The 26,039-nt window shown below is 48.4% G+C and overlaps 1 protein-coding gene across 3 annotated transcripts; it reads left to right on the top strand.

Moving 5' to 3' along the window:
* The first annotated feature begins 6,717 nt into the window (after positions 1-6,717).
* On the top strand, positions 6,718-25,835 carry LOC307208212 (uncharacterized protein). 3 transcript variants are annotated; one of them, XM_079962782.1, is made up of 6 exons: positions 15,536-15,670; positions 19,297-20,015; positions 20,242-20,368; positions 22,379-22,939; positions 23,462-23,784; positions 24,325-25,835. In XM_079962782.1, exons 2-6 carry the CDS (start codon positions 19,308-19,310, stop codon positions 24,478-24,480), a joined length of 1,875 nt encoding a protein of 624 aa, XP_079818908.1. In that variant the 5' UTR covers positions 15,536-15,670; positions 19,297-19,307; the 3' UTR covers positions 24,481-25,835. The 3 variants fall into 3 exon arrangements, with proteins under 3 accessions (XP_079818907.1, XP_079818908.1, XP_079818906.1); XM_079962781.1 differs by lacking the exon at positions 15,536-15,670 and adding an exon at positions 6,718-6,848 and having other exon boundaries at positions 23,462-24,465; XM_079962780.1 differs by having other exon boundaries at positions 23,462-24,465.
* The last annotated feature ends 204 nt before the right edge of the window (positions 25,836-26,039 follow it).

The raw sequence follows: 26,039 nt of genomic DNA, 5'->3' as shown, positions 1-26,039 counted from the left end.
ATAGCAGCATCGGAAACACCCATGCTGCTACAAGATTTAATCACTGCAACAAAAACAAAAAAACTCTACACTTGCATTATATAAAACCCTACTCAACAGGAAGAAATATGATTTAGAATATGATAGACAAAAATGGAGTGAAGAGTTAGGGGTACAGATAACAAATGATATATGGGAGTCAAGTATAAAATCAACAGAAATAGCCTCTGTGGATCTAAGACTACTACTTATTCAACAGAAAATAATACTCAGAGTCCGCTGGACTCCAGCAAAACTATACCAGAAGAAAATAACAAGTGCAGACAACTGCTGGAGATGTGGGAGTAAAAATGTGAACTTTAATCATCATATGTACTATGATGATTAACTGCCCGATGATAAGATCACTTTGGTGTGATGTGAGGATATTTATAGCAAGAGTAATAAAAAGAAATTGTTATTTAGGGGAATTGAATTTAATTCTAAATTATATTCCGGAAACGTGGGAGATTTCAAGGGGTTAAAAAAAAAGGATGTACCGTGCTATATTACAAGCAAAAAAACTTGTTTTGATGAATTGGAAGAGCCGCAAAAAGATTCCATTGAGCACATGGATTGATAATATGGACAGATTAGCTACATACGAACGGATTGCATGTCGACGCAAAATAAGAATGGATAAATATGAAGAAATCTGGAACGAATATTTAAGTGATAAGACAAATAGTGGCGGGACGTAGGGGGAGGAGAGAGAGGTGGGGAAATATTGTTTTAAAAGGTGTAGTCATAGGTATATCAGTGTATTCAAATCTGAATTGTCAAATTGTGTTATTATTGTTATTATGGTTTTTGTTGTATGTGTCTTAAAAGGAAAAAAAAAATGAGCACAAAAAGTACACTCCCTCATAGCAATCTTGGCCCGTTAGCTGTTTATAGTCTCCTCCTTCCTCCATGAATTTGTCTAATCCTCCTTTAAAGCTATCCAAGTTGGTAGCCTCCATTACATCTTCCAGGACCAAATTCCATCGTTTAATGTGCTGTGTGAAGGAGTAATGCACTCTGCACCCATCAGAGCAACCTCTGTAGGTGATGAACATCATAGAACTGTAGACTAGGAAGATGTCCCAAAGGCCATCTGGTCCAGTCCCCCTCCACAGGAAGTTAACAACCCCCAATGGGCAGTCACCCATAGTGGCCTTAAAGGTAAAGGTAAGGGGACCCCTGTGTGGGACGCAGGTGGCGCTGTGGGTTAAAGCCTCAGCGCCTAGGGCTTGCTGATCGAAAGGTCGGCGGTTCGAATCCCTGCGGCGGGGTGCGCTCCCGCTGCTCGGTCCCAGCGCCTGCCAACCTAGCAGTTCGAAAGCACCTCCGGGTGCAAGTAGATAAATAGGGACCGCTTACCAGCGGGAAGGTAAACGGTGTTTCCGTGTGCGGCTCTGGCTCGCCAGAGCAGCGATGTCACGCTGGCCACGTGACCCGGAAGTGTCTCCGGACAGCGCTGGCCCCTGGCCTCTTAAGTGAGATGGGCGCACAACCCCAGAGTCTGTCAAGACTGGCCCGTACGGGCAGGGGTACCTTTACCTTTACCTTTAAGGGGACCCCTGACCATTAGATCCAGTCCTGACCAATTCTGGGGTTGCGGCGCTCATCTCGCTTTATTGGCCGAGGGAGCCGGCGTACAGTTACATGACTAACAGTTACATGACTAAGCCACTTCTGGCGAAACAGAGCAGCACGCGGAAACGCCGTTTACCTTCCCGCCAGAGAGGTACCTAGGGGATTCGAACCGCCGACCTTCTGATTGGCAAGTCCTAGGCTCTGTGGTTTAACCCACAGCGCCACCCGCGTCCCTTCCGAGTGGCCTTACTTCCGAGTAAAGAGGACTAGGCTTGCATTGTCTCATCACTAATCACAGAGAAGAGTCCTTACACACTGTTGCATAGTTAAACGTGCATTGTGTGTGTGGGGGGGAGCTGTTGTAAACGCTGAAAGAGTTAATCACAGAGAGCTCTTCGAGCCTAGAAAGGCCCATGGAGGGGAGAGCCAGTAGAAGGTGGGACTTATGGCAAGCAGAGCGGAGATTGTCGTGTTTTCCTTCTTTGGGGCGCTGGGTCGAGTGTGCGCGGAGTTTCAATTCCTAGAAGGGCCGGCATTGCAAAGGCTGCAAACAGCAGGTGAGTTGAAACTGGGGGGAATGAGAGATCGGGATTCAGGGGCAGGAGAAATTGAGCCAGCTTGGGGGGAAAGAGAGACTCCCCATCCAGGGTTTTCATTGCAGCTGTTCCCAGGAGAGAGCGTCCTCCGTGTCGCTCATTCCGCCTAGGGAGGGGGGAAGAGGACGCAGTTCAGAGATTTGGGGCCGGCAAGAGGTCAGGATGGATGCAGCCTTGTTCCGGACGGGCGAAGGGAAGGACTTTTTCCAGACGTTGATACACAGGCATTCAGTACCACGGCGCGATGTGGCCATGGGTCACAAATCGAAAACGGCTTGGAAAGGGGGAGGTCACGGAGCACAATGCTGCTAGTAGTGGCGTGGCTATCTATGCACCAGAAGAGCTGGAAGGGGAACCCCGAGGGTCATCTAGTCCGGCCCCCTCCCCCTGCAGTGCAGGAGTCCTGCCCACAGCCATCCCTAGGTGGGCTCGAACTGCCAACCTTCTGGATTCACTGCGCTTCTTGAGGGCCAAGTTGGCCACTGTAGGAAACGGGATTTTGGGCTAGACGATCGTGCGGGGTTCTTCTTGTGTCTAGACTCTCATAGGCAGCAAAGGGAAGAATCTCACCAGGGACCGGGGGTGCAGGTGCTCTATTGAGGTGTTCCCAAAGTAAAAGAAGGATTGAACGCTGATTAATAAAGAATACACACAGAGGCTTGAACTAGCAAGACTCTGGGAAGGGTGCGTATAATAATAATTCCTGTCCACCCTCCGGCCCAGGTTGTTTTATTCACAAAAGAACTTTTTACACTGTGTTCGTAAGAACCAATCAGATTTCCTCTGAGCATTTCAACAAACCCCACAAGTTAAACTACCAAAACTAATTAAGCACGCATATTTCTGGGGTAAACGAAACAGAACTATAGAGTGCATTTGGCAACCCCGGAGGTGATAAACAAGCAATATACATGATAAGAAGGATGGCCAGGAGGACAGCGATCATTATCAGCTTCATGTGAAAATCTGTTTCCTGGCCCTAAGATTAACATATCAGAAAGGCTACATCAAAGAAACTTGTCCACTATCTTTATGGCCCAGGATGCATGCCTGGCAAAGCAACTGGGCTGTGTATGTGACTTGTCAAGCAAGAGAAATGGGCAGTAGAGGAAATGGCCAGAGATGCAGAGGGTTGTGGGATTTGATCAGAAATTATTGTCGATGAATCGAACCCAGTCAACGCCACGCTTTCATAGCGGACACAATGGCCTGATGCATATTTTATAATTCCTCATAGTAATCCCATCTGATCCCACACACTGGATATTTGCACTCCTACACTCTGTGGTTGCCATTGTCGCAATTATACTTCACACAGTTGTGCGGAAGTTTTCTCCAGGATGTTTGACCCTTTTTAATAGTTCTCTTTTCCCTCCTAGAAATACAACAAGAAAAATAATTATGAAAGGCATAGTTTAAAAATAGCATATGACTTTTACCTGGTGTATTTGCTCTTGTCAGATTGAATGTACAAGGCAGGCGGGTGATACTTATGTTACTGAAACATATGAATTTGTATTCGAGACTGACTAATAGTTATCTGAAGCAGACAACAGCCAGCATAACAGAGTATACTTGCTGCTCTAAGAGTTAAGTCTCCCTCAACAGTTGACAACTAACAGAAAAAACTGCCTCAGAGGTATGACATCACAAGATTCTACAGCATTAACCCTTCACATAGTATTTTGAATGCACCATTCCCACAGGCATGGGGGGTTCCTGCTAAAGGTGCAGCTTTGTTGGGGATAACATGTGTGGCGGGAAGGGGGGTAGTGGTATCTCATAACTTGTGTTATTAGCCAAGTCCAACTTCCACTCCAATGGTTTTCCTAAACCCTTACTGCTGTCACAATTTAATAGCACTTCTACCTTTTACCTCCTTAACTTACCAATAACCCTGGTAACTGTGGGATGTAGGCATGGTAAGAACCCAACCAAATAGAGTTACTATGTTTAACAAAGATAATTAGGTTTATTATGTGGCTACTTTGATTTGGTGGGACGCAGGTGGCGCTGTGGGTTAAAGCCTCAGCGCCTAGGGCTTGCCGATCGAAAGGTCGGCGGTTCGAATCCCTGCGGCGGGGTGCGCTCCCGCTGCTCGGTCCTAGCGCCTGCCAACCTAGCAGTTCGAAAGCACCTCCGGGTGCAAGTAGATAAATAGGGACCGCTTACCAGCGGGAAGGTAAACGGCGTTTCCGTGTGCGGCTCTGGCTCTGGCTCTGGCTCTGGCCAGAGCAGTGATGTCACGCTGGCCACGTGACCCGGAAGTGTCTCCGGACAGCGCTGGCCCCTGGCCTCTTAAGTGAGATGGGCGCACAACCCCAGAGTCTGTCAAGACTGGCCCGTACGGGCAGGGGTACCTTTACCTTTACCTGTCTCTTTAAATGACCATGCTGTTTGCTGCTGTCACATGAAATGCCAACAGCTTACCGTATTTTTTGCCCCATAAGGAGCACCGACCCATAGGACGCACCTAGTTTTTTGGGGGGGGAAATAAAGAAAAAAAATTATCCCCCCCCCAGGTGCAGGGCTGGGGCGGGAAGCTGTCCCCCGAGCTTGTGGGGGTTGGCGGCGGGGAGAAGCAGGCTTCTCCCGCCGCCAGCCTTCAAACCAAGTCGGGGGACAGCGGGAAAGGCACGCTGCGCCTCTCCTGCTATCCCCCGAGTTTGCGGGGCTGGCGACGGGGAGGAGCAGGCTTCTCCCCGCCGCCAGCCTCCAAACCAGGTCGGGGGACAGTGGGATGGTGGCGTTCCACCTCCTCGCTGTCCCCTGAGCTTGTGGGGCTGGCGGTGGGGCTCTCCAGGCTTCAGCGAAAGCTTGCATTCGCTCCATAGGACGCACAAACATCTCCCCTTCATTTTTGGAGGGGAAAAAGTGCGTCCTATAGGGCGAAAAATACGGTATTTTACACGAGAGCAAGACAGCTTTGAGGAAGCAGTTACTCTCCTAAAATTATTTTGACAGATTGTCCTTATACTTACTCCTTGTCAGTTAAACCTTACTAACAGTATAAGTGAGGGCTTTTGTGGAAGCCCCTGTTTCAATTCTCTACTCTCCTATTGATGCAAGAGTCTGTTTTTGCTATCCTGTCTGGGAATCTCCCTTGGCTCCCATACCAGATGTTAGATCCTAGCATCCTAAACTGCTTCAGGTATTCCCCCCCCCCAGCAAGTCTTCAGCTGCTCTGTCTTCCTCTCAGTCTTCCTTCCTTCCTTCCTTCCTTCCTTCCTTCCTTCCTTCCTTCCTTCCTTCCTTCCTTCTCTTCCTCATCTGTCTTCTGGCCATTCTCTGCCAGCACCAACTAACTAACTAACTAACTAACTAACTCTGACCAGCTTCCAGCCACATATATATACTCTTTTCTGGCCCCTTTGCTCTAACCCCAGCCAATCACGTTATCTAACTGAGAATTCTAAAGCTGCAGCCACCAATCAGAGTATGTATGCATTCTATCCTTCATTTGCATCCTGAGAATTCAAACTCAGCTGTCAGTTAAGGAATGCCAGTGTCAGTTACAATTAAACCAACATTCAACCAGAAAGAAGACTTCCCCCGTCAAACACATTGCAATGTACATTATAATACAGCTGACAGAATACATGACACATTACCCATTAAAACAAAGTTCAAACGCACAGGATTTCTTCACAACCTGTGAGAACGCATTCTCAGTGGCAACTCCACATTTGTGGAATTCTCTCCCTAGTGAGGCACACTTGTCTCCCTCACTGTTAACTTTGAGGAGGCATTTGATGACTGAAATATAGTGTTCCTGGCAACCTTGAAATTATTAGCTAGAAGGGCATTGGACTGCTTTTAAATGTTTCTAGGTGTTTTTAATTATTGTTAAATGATTTCAATCTGTTATTTTATTTTATTTTTAATTATAATGTTTCCCCATTTTGCTTTTTGCTGCCCTGGGCACTTTTGGGAGGAATGAGGAGATGGAAGCTGCCTTAGACCAAGTCAGACCATTGGTCTTGTAGCCTTTTAGACTGTCTGGGTAACCTGTCCCTTCAGCCTATCTTGCTCATTATTGTCTACACTGAGTGGCAGCTACTCCCCGGGGTTTCAGACAGGTGATATTCCTAGCAGCGATCTTTTGCATGCACGGCCTCTACTCCATCACTGAGTTATCGCCCCAGTTGTATCCTGATGCATTGATTAATACATGGGGCTGTTTGGTTTTCTTGTGCTTTGCCCTTTCCAGAGCTGGAGGTAGAGCAAGAAATAAAAATAGAGGACCAAGACCCTGCAGGGCCAGAATTTTGAAAGAGCTTGAAGCTGGAAGGCAAGGAGTCTCATTTCCTGACAGCTGGGACCAGAGGGGAATTTGTGACTTGGCCGCTTCTGCGGCATATTAAGCAAGATCTGGAGGGGGAGGGTTTACGGAACTGGGTTGTTCGGTGGGAAGCATATTTGAAGACAATGGAGTCTCCACTGGTCCCCCATTCAAGGGAGAATAGGAAGCCATTCCCGGGCTCCCTTGTTGCAGTAGCTGATGACACCCACGGGACTGAAGGAAAGGAAGCAAGCCTCCGTCAAGCCCAAGAAGCCTCAGGAAGCCTCTATTCTCTTGTGAAAGTGAAGGAAGAGATTGTGGACAAGGACGCCATCATCCAGTTCTGCTACCAGGAGGCTGAGGAACCTCGCCAGGTACGCAGTGTTGGGCATGATCAGGGCTGTCTCCTGGTTTGAGAGGGCTCTTGGTCAAATGTTCTCTGGTGGACCCGCTCTTAAGACCCCTCTTGAATCAGGCCAAAGCCCTGAATTTTATTACAGGCCTCTGGCTTTTGTGCTCAGAGTGGCCCTGCAGATACCTCTGGGAATCCCACAAGCAGGATATGTGCACAGCAGCAATCTTCCCACACTGGTGGGCCTCATTTCTTACCAGACAGATTCTGGTGCTAGCTGTGATACCGCTATTGTCAGAGGCCATGTGCATTCTGAATCACGAGAATTCACTGGCGGGGAGGAAGAGATGGGACTTCGGCCAAATCCATCAGGGCTCTTCTTATGTTCTTAGATGTGCCTTAAGTGGCTGCTTCTACAAGAGATAAAGTGTGGCTAATATCCCTGGCAGGGAGGCTCTACAGTTTTGGTGCCAGGAGTCAGAGGAACCAACCCCCATGGCAGGTTGCCAGGAATGGATAAAACAAGGAAAAGTCCTTACCATCTGTTTTTATTCAATATTTACAAAGAGAGGCTTGGGAATGCAGCCTTTTGGTGTTGCCCTGAGTGACTTTCCACCCCCTTTTTCTCCCTCTTCCTCATTCCTCATCTCTTTTACAGGTGGCGCTAAGGGCCCTTTGCTTCTGAGCCCTTTGCTCTCCTACTTTTAAGGCTTGCTGGGTTCTAGGAGATGGTGGGTCTGGAACGCTTTCTAGTGATAACGTGTCAGCCAGCTGCTCCAGCTCTGCCTCCTCCTCCTCTCCCACTGGTTCCCAACTTTTCCCCTTATCTTCCTCTGAGCTGTGGCCTCCCTCAAACCCCTGTTGTAATTCTGAACTGTCTTCTTCTCTGGAAGGGTGAGGTTGGGGAGGTGGTCTCCACCATTCCTCTTCTGCCCAGTCCCTGACAAAAGGACCTGTCTAATAGCACCTCTAATGATGTTGGCATGCATAGTGGGGCTTGTGACATCCCTTCCCTCCCTGCAGTCCCCCGCATGCCACCCCCAAAATCAGTGCCAGAGGGTTGGTGTGCCCTTTGGTACAGTATGGGAGGGAGCTGCTGTGTGGGGTGGTGGGATGAGGAGAATCAGCAAAAGATTGCCCTCCTTGTTCTGTTGACAGATGCCTCTGCAGGATCAAATAGCCTCCTTCTGTTGGCATGAGAGACAGCACTAGACTTAGCGTATTGGGAGTTCCACGATTGGCAACCTTTGAATTACACGTGATCTCTGCTCTTTATCAGCTTGCAGAGACTCCTTCCTTGGAGGTTTTTAAGCAGACGTTGGGTGGCCATCTATCATTGATTCTTTAGCCTAGATTCCTGCATTGGACTACAGGAGGAGGTCTCTACCAACTCTACAATTCTGTGATTCTATCTGATGGTGATATCATTCTCTTACTGTTTTCAGGGACCCAAGCCTTTAAACGATGTGGCTGTTAGTCTCCCCAAGTCAAAGCAGGTACCATTAGACATAGTGGAACCCACCATGAAAGTCAAGCAGGAAGCTGACAGGGAGACCAACTTGCTAGGTAAGTGTTACTGTCTGAACAGTTGAGCCCAGAGGAAGGGAACCTTCTGTGGCCTTCCAAATGGTGTTGGGTCTCCAGCTCCCTTCTGCCACAGCCACTGTAGCCAGTGACCAGGGATGAAGGGATTTGGAATCCAGCAAGTTCTGGAAGGCAGCTGGTTCCGCATCCCTGTTTTGGGTGTTTCAGGCCTAGTTCTGACACGGACTCTTCAGGACAAAGTAACAGCAACCAGGGCTATTCCCCCGGTAAAGGCGTAATATGTGCGTGTCCAATTTCTTTTCTCGATAACCTGGCCACAGCTTCTGGACCAGCCACAAGGGAAACCCCCATTGTAGTCGTCCAGTTGTGAGGTTCAATATAATAATAATAATAAAAATAAAAATTATTATTATTATTATTATTATTATTATTATTATTATTATTACCCCACTCATCTGGCTGGGTTTTCCCAGCCACTCTGGGCGGCTTCCAACAAAATGTTAAAAATTCAATAAAACATCAGACATTAAAAATTTCCCTAAACAGGCTGCCTTCGGATGTCTTCTAAAAGTCAGATAGTTATTTATTTCCTTGACATCTGAAGGGCGGGTGCCACAACCGAGTAACTAAAGCACACAAATGAAATAAAGGCTCTTTTCATTTCTAGCGTGGAAGAATGAGGAGACAGAAGAATCTGAACTCTCAAGCCTTGGAAGAAGATTGTTGAGCACAACCCAAGAGAGAGACTTCCAGAATGCTGAGCCAGAAGAGACCCCTGGATGTCAGTTGGACCCGGAAGAATACTGTGGGAAGCATCCGGAGAAGGCAGGCGAAGAGGTCTCTTTCTGTGAGAGGGGTGATAGAGGACTGTCTCAAAGTACCTTCCAAAATGGAAGCCACAGCAGGCATAGGAGGAAAATGAGAGCCACTGAGGGCAGCAGAAATCTCTGCCGAAACACTGACTCCCTTGAAAGTATGGAAGTAGAAAGGGAGGGCAAGCCTTATGCATGTGTTTACTGTGGGAGAAGTTTCAACGAGAGTTTGTCGTTAATTATACACCAGAGAGCCCACGCGGGAGAGACGCCCTACAAATGTTCAGATTGCGGGGAAAGCTTTGCAGAGAGAGGAGACTTTAGGAAGTACACTGTGGCTCACATGGATGACAAGCCATACGAATGCTCGCACTGTGGGAAAAGTTTCCACAGCAACTCTCACCTCCGAGCACATACGAGAATCCACACTGGGGAGAAACCCTTCGACTGCACACACTGCGGAAAGACTTTCGGCACTAGCTCACATCTGAAGAGGCATGTTCGGGTGCACACCGGGGAGAGCCCTTTCACGTGCACCGAGTGCGGTAAACGCTTCACTCAGAAGCCGTCCCTTATTAAACACAAGAGAACCCACACAGGAGAGAAGCCTTACGAATGCCCTGAGTGCGGCAAGAGCTACCGGGATAGCTCTTGCCTGCTGAGGCACACCAGGGCCCACACAGGTGAGAAACCCTATCAGTGCTCATGGTGCGAGAACCGGTTCATCCAGAGGTCGGATCTCATCCGGCATGAGGGGACGCACACCGGAGATAAACCATACGAGTGCTCAGTGTGCGGTAAAGCCTTCGGTCAGAAAGGGTCACTTGTGAAACACGAGGGCATGCACACGGGGAAGAATCTCTACGAATGCTTGGACTGTGGGAAGAGTTTCAGCCGGAAACAATCTCTGGTTAGGCACAAGAGGACTCACGCGGGAGAAAGACCGTACAAATGCACTGTTTGCGGCAAAGGTTTCAGCACTGTTGCTTACCTGGCAATACATGAAAGAGTGCATACTGGGGAGAAGCCATACAAGTGCTTGCAGTGCGGGAAAAGCTTTTGTCGGAAACCATCCCTCGTTACGCACAAGAGAAACCATATGGAAGAGAAGCCGAATGGCTGCTCGGTGTAAGGCCTCATCTGCACCAGGCCTTTAAAGCAACTGAACGGTTTTGCCACAGAAAATCCTTGGAACTGTAGTTTGTGAAGGGTGCTGAAAGCTTTTAGGAGGCCCCTAATTCTCCTTGCAGGCCTCAAATTCCCAGAGTGGCTTTAAAAACCGGTCCCTTTTCCCAGGGAACTCTGGGAATTGTAGCTCTGTGAGGGGAATAACTCTCAGTCAGCACCCTTAATAGTTTCCAGGATTCTTTGGGGGAAACCGTGGCTGGCAAAGTGGAATAAGAGTGCATTAAATGTCTGGGGCCTAAGGTACAGATTGGAAACCAAGGCCCTCCAGATGGTGCTGGACTCCCATCTCTTTTGGCTACGCTGGCTGGAGCCAAGGGGAGATGGGAGGCCGTGTGCCTCTGAATGGCAGTTGCCTGGAATCGCAGGTGGGAAGAGTGCTGTTATGCTCGGGTCCTGGTTGGCCCCCCTGAGAACAGAATGCTGGACTACATGGGCCTTTGGTCTCATCCAGCAGGGCTGTTACGTTCTCATAAGTTGGGAAGCTCCCTATTTCAGCTTCGAAGGGGTGGGAGAAGTTTCAGTTTCATTCCAGAGCCTATGGAACACAAAAATAACCACCTGGGAAGAGGGCTGAGTTAATAAACGTGTCCCGAGGGAGAGACAATTCTGTTGTCTGAGAAGTTTCTGTAGCTGTCAGAAAATTCACATTTATTTCACCAAGTGGGCCAAAGGCCTTCCTGAGCAGGAATAATATTGGCTACTGAAAACTGAAGGGATTTTAAATAGGAAAGAAACCCCCTGAATGTGACAATATCCCCATCTGGGCAGATCGCATTGGAAATAAGCCAGACAGGAGGCATCACGGTTCAAATACACATACTAGTCATGGAAAGGCAGTTGAGGAGGGCATGTAGCAGGACCAGTGAGGGGTGTGGCCTGGGAGAAGGGGTGTGGCCTCGGTGGCATTCCAAGGGTCATACAGGGAGACCTAGCTGGAGGGCCAAAGTTTGTTCCTGGCTCTGAGGTTCCACATCCCTGACCACTGATCCTGCTGGCTAGGGATGATAGGAGTTGTAGCCCCAAAACAGCTGGAGACTCTAGTTGGGGAAACCCTGATTTAGATTCTCTGCTATCTGTGTACCCTCAAAATTTCACTGGGCTTCTCTCAATCTCAATCTCTGTGTGTGTCTCCATCTTGATAGTACTATTGTCCTCCAATCTCCCTTTGCTTCTCTCTAATCTTCCCCTATTTAGTACCCTCCAGAACTTCTCAGACTACAACTCCCAGCAGCCCTGATTACTGGCCATGCTGGCTGGGGATGATGGGAGTTGGAGCCTAAACGTATGCTGCCACCAGAAATGTTTCCAAATCCACTACAGTGGTACCTCGGGGTTAAGAACTTAATTTGTTCCGGAGGTCCGTTCTTAACCTGAAACTGTTCTTAACCTGAAGCACCACTTTAGCTAATGGGGCCTCCTGCTGCCGCCGCACCGCTGGAGCACGATTTCTGTTCTAATCCTGAAGCAAAGTTCTTAACCTGAGGTACTATTTCTGGGTTAGCGGAGTCTGTAACCTGAAGCGTATGTAACCTGAAGCATATGTAACCCAAGGTACCACTGTATCTCTTTCTTAGCAACGTCGCTCCCTCCTGATTTATCAAGGCTTGAAATGTCATAGCACACCACTCCGGCACCAATCATTCTCCTGTTTACACTTCAGCTCATATTTGGGGCCTGCAGATGCATGGAATGTGCTAGAACACAAAATGCCTCGCCAGGACAGCTGCCAGCTCTCGATTAATAATCAACAGAATATATTGCTAAAGTTTACCTATTTCCATCTACCCAGACCACCTTTCAGGCCTAGGTCCCAGGAGGCAACTGAACAAACCAAATGTTAAAAATAATAATACTTAAGTTACCACTTTGCCATAACTGCCTTGCAAGAGACGTTGACCATGAGACTAGCTCCCTCTCCCCCTGCCAACTCTGGCCAGGGATGAGTGAGGTAGCCGTGCACCAGAACCAGCATGGCCTAGTGGTTAGTGCAGTGGTTCTCAAAAGGGTGTGGCACATCACACTGGTGTGGCAGGAAAGGGTGGCAAGTGTGGTAGGAATATTCAAGGACAGTCAAAGAAACATTTAAACTTTTCATGGTAGTATAAAATATAAAGAACAGACTATAAAGAACACACAATGCTGTTTTTAATTGAGCAGAAAAATGTTTGGAGTGGCCAGTTTTGACATATTTTTATTCTGAAAGTGCGGGTCAGTCACTGAAAAGTTTGAGAACCACTGGATTAGAGTGTCTGACTGGGAGATGGTTCCAATCATCACTCGGCCATGAAGCTCTCTGGGTGACCGTGGGTCAGTCACTTCATCTCAGCCTAGCCCAGTGGTTTTCAACCAGTGTGCCGTGGCACCCTGGGGTGCCTTGAATGATGCTTAGGGGTGCTGTGGGCAACACTGCCTCTGTCCCTCTTTCCTTCCCTCCCTCCTCTGATGCCCTCTGGAGTCTCTGCCTCCCAAAGGTTTGCACAGCTGTTTGTTGCAGCAGCCTGGCTACAAGCTCCCCAGGCGAATAGTGCCTCAGGGGCTGGCCAGGGGGTGCTTCCCAGGCCCCTGTAGGGCACTGTAAGAAGCCACCTCTCTTTAGGGGGGGGACAGCTCAAAGACAAATGTGGCAGCTACAGCTGCCCAGAGGACTCCCAAGGAGAGGGGAGAAGATAGAAGGCTGAGGCAACGCTCCACAAGGGAGGATTCGAAAAGGGGTGAGGGGCTGCCAGCTCTACAGGCAAGGGGTGACACAACTGGGCTCCTGAGCCCCACAGGGGTGCTGCAGAAATATGTAGTTGGTCAAGGGAGCCATGGACCCAAAAAGGTTGAAAACCTCTGGCCTAGCCCACCTCCATGGCCAGACTGCCTCTGTGGCTGGTGAGGCAGTCTCCTCAAGCGAGAGGCTGGGGGGCAGCTGGGAAAGGTGGCAGTCCAGCCCCACAAGAGTGTGCTGCTCGCTGCCTCCTATGCTTGTTGGCCTCTTTCTCCATCGCCCCTTGATCCTCTCCAGCCTCTTTTTTTTTCTCCCTTGCTACCTTCAGCATAGGGACGTGGGTGGCACTGTGGGTTAAACCACAGAGCCTAGGACTCGCCGATCAGAAGGTTGGCGGTTCAGATCCCCGCGACGGGTGAGCTCCCGTTGCTCAGTCCCTGCTCCTGCCAACCTAGCAGTATGAAAGCACAAAGTGCAAGTAGATCAATAGGTACCGCTCCGACAGGAAGGTAAATAGCGTTTCCGTGCGCTGCTCTGGTTTGCCAGAAGCGGCTTAGTCATGCTGGCCACACGACCCGGAAGCTGTACGCCGGCTCCCTCAGCCAATAAAGGGAGATGAGCACCGCAACCCCAGAATCGGTCACAACTGGACCTAATGGTCAGGGGTCCCTATACCTTTTTACCTTCAGCATGCCAGGGCTTCCCTGGGCCACTGTCAGTTGCCTCAGGTGGTGGTGAAGGAGGAGCAGCCACCATGCCTACCTCACAGGGTCATTGTGGGGATTAGAGGAGGCGGAGAACTCTGTACACCACCTCCTTGAGCCTCTGGGTGTGGTGTGATATAGACACAATAAATAAATAAAATTATCGCCACCCTGTAGACACCTATGCCCAGATGTTGCTGTACTACAGCTCCCATCCCTAACCATTGGGCTCTGCTGGCTGGGAGTGATGGGAGTTGGAGTCCAACAACACCTACAGGACACAACATGGGCTAGCTCCGATCCAGGATATCCCTGTGTTTGCGTTTGCAGAACAATTTCTCTACAAGATACTTTTTCCGGATCAGTCTCTTGTATTCCAGGTGTGATCAAAGTGAGCTTTAAAACAAGAAAAGGAAATAATGAAAAGGTTTCGGTAAACATGCTGGTGGAAAACCTGCAATGTGGTTGGACTCTGTTATGTACTGAGTCAAATAGGATCCAAACTGCAGCAGTCTGATTGGTCCTAGAACAATAGGATCCAAAAGGCAGCAGTCTGATTGGTCCTAGAACAATAGGGTTCAGAATGCAGCAGTCTGATTGGTCCTAGAACAATGCAGCAGTATGATTGGTTGGCTAATTCCGGAATTCTACTGTAAGCCAATCAGGTTGTGGATTCACTTCAATCTGGAGCATGATTGGGTGGTTCCTGCCAACCAATCATACTGCTGCATTGTTCTAGGACCAATCAGACTGCTGCATTCTGAATCCTATTGTTCTAGGACCAATCAGACTGCTGCCTTTTGGATCCTATTGTTCTAGGACCAATCAGACTGCTGCAGTTTGGATCCTATTTGACTCAGTACATAACAGACTCCAACTCCTGCGATTCCATAAGGACATAGGAAGACACTTGTGGATCAGTGGAATGGCATCCTGGTCTCTCAGAGGCCAACCAGGTGCCTATGGAAAACCTACAGACGGGACTGAGCCCCAAAGCCCAAAAGCTTCCAGCAACTGGTATTCAGAAGCATTGCTACCTCTGACCATGGAGGCAGAGCACAGCCATCATGGCGAGTAGCTGTCCTTCCTGTAATCTGTCCTGAATCTGTAAAGTGAGAATCACAGAATTCTAGAGTTGGAAGGGAGCCTGGGGATCATTTAGTCGAACCCGCTGCAATGCAGGATTATACAGCTGTCCCATATGAGGATCAAGCCTGCAACCTTGGTATCAGCACCAAACTCTAACCAACTGAGCTATCCAGGACCAAGTTTTTCTTTGTTCACTTCATTTTGTTTAGTATTTATTTCATAGAATTTATATATTGTAGGGGGGACACCTCATAGCGCTTTACATTAAAAATAAAAATTTCACCGTAATATTTTTTTTAACAACCGTAATGTAAAACATACAGAAAAGTTAAAGCACATTAACACTCATGCAAGCTTCCTCTGCATCTGTCTTATTTCCTGTCCATGGTCAGGATGGGAGCTATAATGCAACACTCTCTCAAGGGCCAGATGTTTCCCTGATCTAAGAAAACCCCACCCCCGTTTGATCGCTTTTGCCTCAATTTCATGTATATAGGGGCCGGGCTGCCTTGTTCCCTTTCCTGCTTTTATGCCAGGACCAGGAGCCACCCGGACTCTTAGGGGTTAAACTGATAGAGAGACGCGTTTCCTAGACGGTCACTCTCCCCCCACCCCCAAGGTGTGCTAAATTCTTTTTCCTGTTTCTCCTTGGCCAGGTGGGAGAGGCTCTTCTCTCTCCGTTCCGCTTACTTTTCTCTCTCTTTTTTTGCTTTCTCAAAATTTTTGGCCATTTTGGATTGCAACATCCGAGGGGCTGCAAGGGATCCTGCAAGTGGAATAATAGTAATAAAAAAAGGTGAGCGAAGAGGGGATTGTTTTGGGGGGGAAAGTTGTGAATTGGGAAGGAAAAGGCAGAGAAGTGTCTGCTGGAGGGAAGTCTAAGCAAAAGACGGTTGTTTAATGCGGAGCCAAGTGTGGTTCAGTGGTTAAGGGACTGAGCTAGAACTGGGGCAGGCGGGGGATCTGGGTTCAAATCTTCACCCAGCCACGACGCTGCCTTGGTGAACTCGGGACACTATTTCAACCTAACCTTCCTTGTTAGCTTTTTTATTAAAAAATATGGATGTGGAAGTGATTGGTCGTATGCTGATTTGAACTTCCTGGATGAAATGTGAGATAACTGTAGAATAAGAATCCCAATCTCGAGCAAATGTGTGCCACATAATTTTCGTTCTGCACATTAGATTCATAGAACTGTAGAGTTGGAAGGGACTCCAAGGGTCATCTAGTCCAACCCCCTTGCAACGCAGAATTCAAACCTAAATAACCCCTGACAAGTGGCCATCCAACCTCCACAACAGTAACAAAAATGTACGTCAGGCAAAACCTTAAAGCTTGTTAAAAAAAAAAAGAAAACAAAGGAATTTTCCCAGGGCGGTCAGGGAAATAAACACTCCAAATAAGTACATCCGTAACTCGCATCCGGGACCAGGTGGCTGAGAAACCCACTGCAGCAGGAGAAGAGGGTTGCCCGTGGCTCTTTGACATCAAAGCCAAGAATGGGCTATCTCAAAGCTGTGCTGGATCAGGCCAATAGCCCATCTAGTCCTGCATCTTGTTCTCACTGTGGCCAAGCAGGTGCCCAGATGGAAAACCCACAAGCAGGACCTGAGCAGGAGAGCCCTGTCCCCCCCTGTGGTTTCTAGCAATTAGAATTCAGAAGCATCTCTGCCTCCCAAGTGTGGAGGCGGAGCAATAGCCATCCTGGCTAGTAGTAGTGTCCTTGAGAGCCTTTTCCTCCTTGAATCTGTCCACTCCTCTTTTAAAGCTGTCCAAGTTGGTGGGCATTACTGCCTCTGGTGGAAATGGCAAAGAATTGATCCTTTCATGCATGAGAAGTTAATCTTCGGAACTCCCTGTCCATTAATATCAGGCAGGTTCCTTCACTGAACTGTTTTAAGTGACTTCCAAATACAGTAGTGCCCCGCAAGACGAACACCTCGCAAGACGGAAAACCCGCTAGATGAAAGGGTCTTCCGTTTTGGAGGCGCTTCGCAAAACGAATTTCCCTATGGGCTTGCTTCGCAAGACGAAATGTCTTGCGAGTTCCTGCGGGTTTTTTCCCCTCCCCCCCTTTTCCTAAGCCACTAAGCCGCTTATCAGCTGATCCGCTGATAAGCCGCTTAACAGCTGATCCGCTAAAAGCCGCTAAACCGCTAATAGCGCTAATCCGCTAAGCTGTCAATGGGCTTGCTTCGCAAGACGAAAAAACCGCTATACGAAGAGCCTCACGGAACGGATTAATTTCGTCTTGCGAGGCACCACTGTACCTACTTTGTTTAGGCAAGTCCACTCAGGCATGTAACCTTATTGCACACACACACACACACACACACATATACACACACACACATACACACACACACACACACACACACACACACACACAGTGGTACCTTGGGTTAAGAACTTAATTTGTTCTGGAGGTCCATTCTTAACCTGAAACTGTTCTTAACCTGAAGCACCACTTTAGCTAATGGGGCCTCGCGCCTCTGCCTCACAATTTCTGTTCTCATCCTGAAGCAAAGTTATTAAACCAGGTACTACTTCCGGGTTAGTGGAGTCTGTAACCTGAAGTGACTGTAACCTAAAGCGTCTGTAACCCAAGGTACCACTGTATGTTTGAAAACATATGTATATGAAAACAAATATATCCCATGCTCCGGTTTATGGTTTAAAGCGTCTGGTCCAATTTCCAACATGATCACGTTCTATTGAATCAGACCTTTGGTCCATCTGGTCTACCCCAGGGATGGGGCCCCCAGATGCTGCTGGATTCTAAATCCCATCCTCTGTGATTGCTGCCCAGACCAGCTTGTGCTCATGGGCATTGGAGTCCCAACAACTTCTGGGAACTCACAGCTCCTCCACTCGCGATCACAGTGATTTCCGGCTGTTCTTGGAGCCAGCTTCACTCTTTATCAGTTCAGCAAATTTTCCACTTGCCTTGTTTACTCCTCTCCCGCTCTGCTTTGCTCCCTCCATGTTTTTGCTTTCTGGGATGGGTCATTGAACTCTGAGAATGCTTCTTGCTTGCCTGCAGGGAGGATAGAGAAGGGGGGGTGTGTACATTTATCTTGCTGTACAAAGGTAAAAAATTTGCTCATTGCTTTGCTCATGTTTGCTTCTGGTCCCACCCACCTCTGACATGTGGCTCAGAAGGGAATGCAGCCTTCAGAATCTCCACCCCTGCGCTAATTTCCTGGTTCGGAAGGAGCATGTGCCAATGACTGCAGTAATGGGAGAGGGTGGGGGCCTGTTGTCCTGCCTCTTGGGGCATCTAATCCAACTGCATGCAAAGCGTTTTCCTGAACTACTCAGCTGTGGCCTTTCCCCGCAGATGTGCAATGCTTGTGCACAGTTCACACGTCTTCCCTTGAGGCCACAGGTGGGGGAACCAGTGCCCCTCCAGACATTGTTGGATTATTTCTATTAACTTAACAAACGACATGCCTTTTGACTGAAAAAAACACTTCTAAGCCGTTTACAAAAATATACAGTGGTGCCCCGCAAGACGAACGCCTCGCAAGACGGAAAACCCGCTAGACGAAAGGGTTTTCCGTTTTGGAGGCACTTCACAAAACGAATTTCCCTATGGGCTTGCTTCGCAAGATGAAATGTCTTGCGAGTTCCTGCGGGGTTTTTTCCCCTTCCCCCCCCCCTTTTCCTAAGCCCTAAGCCGCTTATCAGCTGATCCGCTAAAAGCCGCTAAACCGCTAATAGCGCTAATCCGCTAAGCCGTCAATGGGCTTGCTTCGCAAGACGAAAAAACCGCTAGACGAAGAGCCTCACGGAACGGATTAATTTCGTCTTGCGAGGCACCACTGTACATACTATACTGTATGTCTGTAGAATGTATATCATTGGTCACCCTGGCTGAGGGTGTGGAACATGGACAGGGGTTTTTATTTTTTGTATTTTTTAACTGCAAGTTTTAAAACCATAAAGGCTGGTAATAATAATAATAATAATAATAATAATAATAATCATCATCATCATCCCCGTGACAGGGTGAGCTTCCGTTGCTCGGCCCCTGCTCCTGCCAACCTAGCAGTTCAAAAGCATGTCAAAGTGCAAGTAGATAAATAGGTACCGCTCCGGCGGGAAGGTAAATGGCATTTCCGTGCGCTGCTCTGGTTCGCCAGAAGCTGCTTAGTCATGCTGGCCACATGACCCAGAAGCTGTATGCTGGCTCCCTCGGCCAGTAATGCGAGATGAGTGCTGCAACCCCAGAGTCATTCGCAACTGGACCTACCGGTCAGGGGTCCCTTTACCTTTACCTTCATACATACATACATACATACATACATACATACAACAGGAGGGCTGCAAGCTCCCCCAATCTCTGATGAAACCGAACAGAGGAGTTTCCTCAGTTCACAAGTATTGATGGTTGTCTGCTTTCCATTCTCCGTTCTGCAGCCAGAATAACAATGGAAGACCAGAACTCAACAGGATCCTTCCAAAAGAAGAGATTGGAGGCAGGAGGGGAAGACCCCCAGGTTACCCCCATTGGGGCCTTGAGAGAGTTTCAGGCAGGGGCGACCCTGCGGCAAATTAAGCCAGAGCCGGAGGAGCAGTGCTGGGATGCCCAATGGCAGCAGTTCCTGAAGACGATGAAGAGCCCTCAGTTAGGCTGGAGAACTCCGCAGATATCCAAGTTCACACCAGAGAAGGATTTGAAGGACTCCCAGGCCTCGGGGAAGGCCGTCGCCATGGGCAACCAGTGGCCTATAAGGGAGTGTGTGGCCCAAGCCCTGCCAGGCCTCCCGGGAGAAGTCCAGGAGGCCCATCAAACTCTGGACCTTTCCGTGAAAGTGAAGGAAGAGGTTCCGGAGAAGCAAGCTCTCAGCTTGGAGATGCGCTGCCTACGCTTCCGCCATTTTGGCTACCGGGAGGCCGAAAGGCCCTGGGAGGTCTTGAGGCAGCTCTGGGAGCTCTGCTGTCAGTGGCTGACACCTGAGAGGCACAGCAAGGAGCAGATCCTAGAGCTGGTGACCCTGGAGCAGTTCCTGACCATCCTGCCCCTGGAGATGCAGTGCTGGGTCCGGGAGCGCAACCCGGAGACTTGTGCCCAGGCTTTGGCCCTGGCAGACGAGTTCTTGCTGAGGCTGCAAGAGGCGGAGGAAGTGGGGAAAAAGGTCTGAGATATTTTTGTAATTTCATAAAATGTTGTACTCCAGGTCATGAACCTATGTCGGTCGTGTCCATTGACGTCAATGGGTCTACTCTGAGTAAGGCTAACATTGGCCGCCACCCAAGGTTTCCCCCTGAGCCTGCTGACACCTCCGTCTTCTGTGTGGACGGTGCCATTTAACTTGCATAAGCGACTTCATCTCACCGGCTGCGTCTCTCTTCCTGTTTCAGCTCCCGGAGCCTTTTCATATAGTGACTGTTAAGTCCCCCAAATCAGAGGAGGATCCCTCAGATGCTGTGGAGCTTCTTTTCCCTGCGGAGGTGGCCCAGGACAATGAGGAAATTGCCAGGTTGCTGGGTGAGGATCCCCGTGTCCAAATCTCATGGTCGGGTGGCCTCTGTGGGGATGATTCCTGTGCTGGCATTGGAACTGCCTTTGCCGTCCTGGTGCCCTCCACATGTGGGACTACAGCTCCCATGGTGTGCAGGCCAGGATAATAGTAGTAGTAATAATAGTACAGTGGTGCCTCGCTAGACGAAAAGAATTCGTTCCGCGATTCTCTTCGTCTAGCGGTTTTTTCGTCTTGCGAAGCAAGCCCATTGACAGCTTAGCGGATTAGCGCTACAGCTGTCAAGCGGCTTCCAGCGATCAGCTGTTAAGCGGCTTATCAGCGGAACAGCTGATAAGCGGCTTAGCGGCTTAAGAAAAGGGCGAAGAAAGCGAAAAAAACCCGCGGGGGGATGCAAGATTTTTTTCGTCTTGCGAAGCAACCCCATAGGGAAATTCATTTTGCGAAGCGCCTCCAAAACGGAAAACCCTTTCGTCTAGCGGGTTTTTCGTCTTGCGAGGCGTTCGTCTTGCGGGGCACCACTGTAATAGTAATAATAATAATAATAATTTATTTATACCCGTCCCATCTGGCTGGGCTTCCCCAGCCACTCTGGGTGGCTTCCCACAAAATATTAAAATACATCAAACGTTAAAAGCTTCCCTAAACAGGGCTTCCTTCAAATTAGGGGGGGAGTAGTGCTCCAGCAGACGGGGAAACCTGCGATCCTCCGCATGTTGCTGGGTGCCAAGGGTGCTACCAGTGAATGTACCCAGCAGAGAGTTATTTCTTTATTGTCCAAGCTGACACTTATAGTAGTTTCCATGGCTCAAAAAAAACCCACACACACCAGCCTAGTGTCTAGACAGCTATTCCTAGACCTGTGCTTTATGGAGCAGTTGCAACAACAAGAGACCACAATACCTCCACCAGTTTATGTACCATTCTCTGATAGGCTTCACACATGTACCTGAAGACTTCCCCAGTTAGCAGAGCCAGTGATCAGGCATGATGGGAATTGTAGTCTGGCCATGTCTTGAGGCCCACATGCTCCCCAGCGCTGCCACAGAGTAAGACGTGTGGTCTCCCAAAGGTCTGTCTTTGACCCTGTGCTTTTAAACTAGATTATAAACAACCTGAAGTTTGCGAGGAGCCTTGACGTTTGGCCAGGTTTGCCCGTGGTACCAAATTATGGAGGGTGGTAAATATGGAAAAGTTGTGATGAGCCCCAAAAAGATCTCTCCAAAGTGGGCGAACGGCCAATGAAATGGCAAGTTCTGTTTGGTGTAAGTATGAAAGTGATGCATGTCGGGGCAAGAAATCCTAGCTTCACATATGTGCTGAGTGGTCTGAGATTCTAGATACAGTGGTACCTTGAGTTACATACGCTTCAGGTTACAGATGCTTCAGGTTACAGACTCCGCTAACCCAGAAATAGTGCTTCAGGTTAAGAACTTTGCTTCAGGATGAGAACAGAAATCGGGCTCCGGCGGCACGGCGGCAGCAGGAGGCCCCATTAGCTAAAGTGGTGCTTCAGGTTAAGAACAGTTTCAAGGTTAAGTACGGACCTCTGGAACGAATTAAGCACTTAACCCGAGGTACCACTGTACTGAACAAGAGAAGGATTTTGGGTTCATTTTGTGGATAAATCGATGAAGATGTCCATCCAGTTTGCAACAGCTTTGAAAAAAGGCAAATCCCATGTTGGGCAATCATTGGGAAGTGAGCAGATGTAAAACTGCCAGACTTATTAGAAACCTATAGTGCAACCATACTTTGAATACTGTGTATAGTTCTGATTCTCAGAAAATATATTGTAGAACTAGAAATGATCATTAATTTTTAATTTATTACCTGGCCTTCACCAGCAGGTCCCAGGGCTAGTTACCACTATTTAAACTTCAAAATGAATAAAAGTTAAATATTACCATCAAAGGAATAGGGTCAGCTCTGAAAGCACATGTCTTGGGGTGTCAGAGGACAGGGTAAAAATTCAACATTCTCCCCACAGATTCCTCAGATCGTTCTTTACCCCACAGGCAATGCAGAAACAAAGGCAAAGGAGGGAGATCTTCCATTGCAAAGATCGAAGCAAGCAGAATTCAACTCAATACCTTTGGGGAAAGCCAGAGACGACTTGCTCCATCATGACAATCGAGGCTGGCTTTTGACTCACCAGGGACTAGAAACATTCCAGCAGTCAGTGCCTCGTGAGGAAGTGGACACCATCGTATGTGACAGCCCTGTGAAACAGGGACTCACTGAGAGTGAAAGAAGAAATATGTGCGTGGACTGTGAAAATCTGTGCCATAGCTTCAACTTTCCCCAGAGTCAGAGGATGCAGATGGGAGAGGACCCTGACCACTGCAGTCTGTGCGGGAAAGCCTTGAGGAGCGGCCCCTCCCTCGCTGCACGCAAGGGGGCTTTCGTGGGAGAGAAACCGTACCGGTGCTCTGAGTGCGGGAAGAGCTTTGGCTGGAAATCGTCGCTCACTTCACACAAAAGGATCCACACGGGGGAGAAGCCATACAGGTGCTCCGAGTGCGGGAAGAGCTTTGGAATCAGCTCCCAGCTGGTGAGGCACAAGAGAATCCACACAGGTGAGAGAAACTTTCCCATTGCCCCGACTGCGCTAAGAGCTTCAGCCAGGTAGCCTCTCTCTCCTGACACACAGGAAAACCGCCACGGGGGGGGGGGGGAATGATCTGAAATATCATAGCTTGAATTGGTTTTATTGTGGATTGTTTTATTTGATGTGTTGTAAAGCGCTTTGAGGCTTTTTCTTTAAAATATAAAGCGGTATAGAAATGAAATGAATAATAAGGATAATTTCATTGCCAAAAGTAAAAAATGGCACCTCAGCATTCCATTGTGGCGACCGTAGCCTAGGTTTAAGGTGCCATTTAGCAATTAACTGATAGATATCTGAGTTTTTAATCCTGCCATGGAAGGATGTCATCAGCAGGGCTTCCTCTCCCACTAATAAGGCTGAAGGGGGCTGAAGCACAAGATGGTGGTTGTGGAGCCTTCGTTTCCAGTATTTTCTCTTGATTATAATTATATCATCACTCCCCTCACCCTGGAAGAAATCCAGTTAACCGCTCCACCTGTTTCTTTGTTAGATCATTTGGTTGCAATGCCGTCGCACAAGAAGAGGAAGATAGATTTGGAGTGCCGCATTTTCAATAAGAAATGGACACAAGACTATTTCTTTGTGGAGCTGAAAGGCATGCCCGTGTGCCTCATTTGTGGTGAGGCCCTTTCCATCCTGAAGAAGGCCAACCTGCAGAGGCACTACAGGACGAAGCACATCCAGTATGAGGAGTTCCAAGGGCAGCTGCGCGAGGAGAAGGTCAAGGCGCTGAAAATGGACCTGCACGCCCAGCAAGGCATCGCCCCAGAACCAAGGAAGGAAATGGACAGCGTGGAGCAAGCCAGCTTCGTGGTGAGCGAGCTGGTCTCCAAAAAGCTTCGCCCGCTCTCCAGAGGCGAGCTGGTGAAGGAGTGCATTGTGGCCACCGCCGCTCTCTTGGCCCCAGAGAAGCTGAAGCTCTTTGAGAGCGTGAGCTTCTCTCGCAGGAGGGGGCCAGCTCACAGCAAGAACTCGACTCGGGGAATGGAGGGGTCTCTGGCAAGGGATCCCCGGGGCCCCCGATTACCAGAGGTGAACTTGGAAAGCCAGCTGCTAGCGGCCACATTGTTGATGCCGCCAGGCAAAAGTGAGCTTGAAAAAGAAACACAGCCACAAGTATCACACTGAAAAGCTGCTGTGTTGAATGTTTATCATTATTTTATATACATTCACGTCTTTATTTTTTTCTTAAGTTCTTCATCATCAGAATTTTATCATTTGTACGCCACCCATCTAACTGCGTTGACCTACTACTCTGGGTGGCTTCCAACAAAATATTAGAAACACAAGAGCCCTCAAACAGTTAAACCTTCAGCTATGAAGTTATATAATTTTTACTTTTTTATCTTGCAGATTATAGAAGATGGTTCTGGAATTGGTTGGCTCCGCCTAACACTTCCTCCTGCTCTGCCAAGCAATGGGCATCAATCCCCACTGCTTCTGTTTGGACCCCACTCGCCACAAAATAGATTTTTCCAATGGGTCACTGGCCTTTCATTTAACAAATAACGAAAGGTTCCCCACAGCAGAGTGTTTAAGTGTAGGCTGGTGCCAAAGGTTCCTTTTTTTCCTTTTTTTCTTCTGTGAAAAAAGGTTCCTTTTTATTCCTTTTTTTCTTCTGTGACTGACCTTCAAGAAAGCGACCTGGTGGTGAGGCAGGGATTGGGTGATCTTTCCTCTTCGAGGCACAGTTTGTTCCTTTGTACGTTCAAACATGAAAAGTAAAAGTGGGCCAGCACAACAAAATGGTTACTGAATATTTACCTGGCGAAAGGCTGGCATCCTGTGGCCCCTTCAGATGTTGTTAGATTTCAACTCGCGTCTTCCCTGGCCATTGGCCATCCTGGCTGGGACTCATGGGAGCTGGAATCCAATGATCTCTGAAGGACCACAGGTTTCCTTGCGTCTAGGTCCACAAATGCCGGGGACAATTCAAATCCCTCCCCAGTCGTGAAGCTGATTGGGTGACTTAAAGCTGGTCACCATCTTTATGTGAAACCTCCCTCACAGGGTTGCTGTGTGCATGAAAGCAATATATCTTGCAGCGGCCTTGATGAGGGAAGTGTGCAACAGAAATGTACTTCCTAGGTAAAAAGACAGGAAATAGTTCTAAATCTGATTGGGGAAAAAGCATTCCTTGTCTCCATATAGCATATAGCAGGGCTGCGGCCCATGTGTTGTTGAACTCCAGTTGAAGTCCCAGCATCTGGTTCCTCAGCCCTCTGCACTCTCTCTCTGGAAACCTCCAGCTGCCAGGTGACAGGAACCAGCCAATGCCTTATAGTTCAGAAACAGTCTGCCAGGAACTGGGATTGCAAGTTGCCAATCTGGGAAACTTAGGCAAGCATCAACATATTCGGTTTCCATGCTTATGAATGTTGATTTGGATCAGATCGTCTGAGGTGTGGAAATATTAGGGGAAATATCAGCTTGACACCACCTTGGGATAGTTTTGACAGCAATTAGGGGAACTGGGAATATTTCTAGGTCCATCAGGGTTGATGGACCAGCAAATAGCTAGAGAGGATTAAGGTGTGTGTTGGTGGGGTGGGGGTGGAATTAGGCCTTGTTTCTCGTGTGGCAGATAAGAGATTCCATAGTTCTTAAGGGTGAAAGTTTGCTGCCTGTCAAAATGATGCTTGAGCCTTTTTTTTTCCCCTTTCAAAAAACCAAAACAAAACAACCCAAACATGGCAGCTGGTCTAGTCAAGCAGGAAAATATAAGGTTCATTTGTGAAGTTACCTGTTTAGCTCCAAGCTTTGTTTACATCTGTCCTTTTTAGCAAACAAATCCACATAATTGTTGGTGGCTGTCAATGTTCTTGTCAAATAGAACTAATTAAAAGTTTTTACTGTTAAAAAAAGTTGTGAAAAATACTTTCAGCTGAAGTTGCAAACACACTGATCCTGATCCCTGTACAGTCGTACCTTGGTTCTCGAATTTAATCCGTTCTGGGAGTCCGTTTGATTCCTGGAACCGTACGAGAACCAAGGCGCGGCTTCCGATTGACTGCAGGAGCTTCCTGCACTCAATCAGAAGCTGTGTCGGACATTCATCTTCCAAAACG

This window comes from Podarcis cretensis (assembly GCF_951804945.1).
Source record: "Podarcis cretensis genome assembly, chromosome: 2".
In the NCBI taxonomy this organism is placed as follows: Eukaryota; Metazoa; Chordata; class Lepidosauria; order Squamata; family Lacertidae; genus Podarcis; species Podarcis cretensis.
The sequence above is the reverse complement of the archived record's forward strand: the minus strand, read 5'-3'. Positions and strand labels throughout refer to the sequence as shown.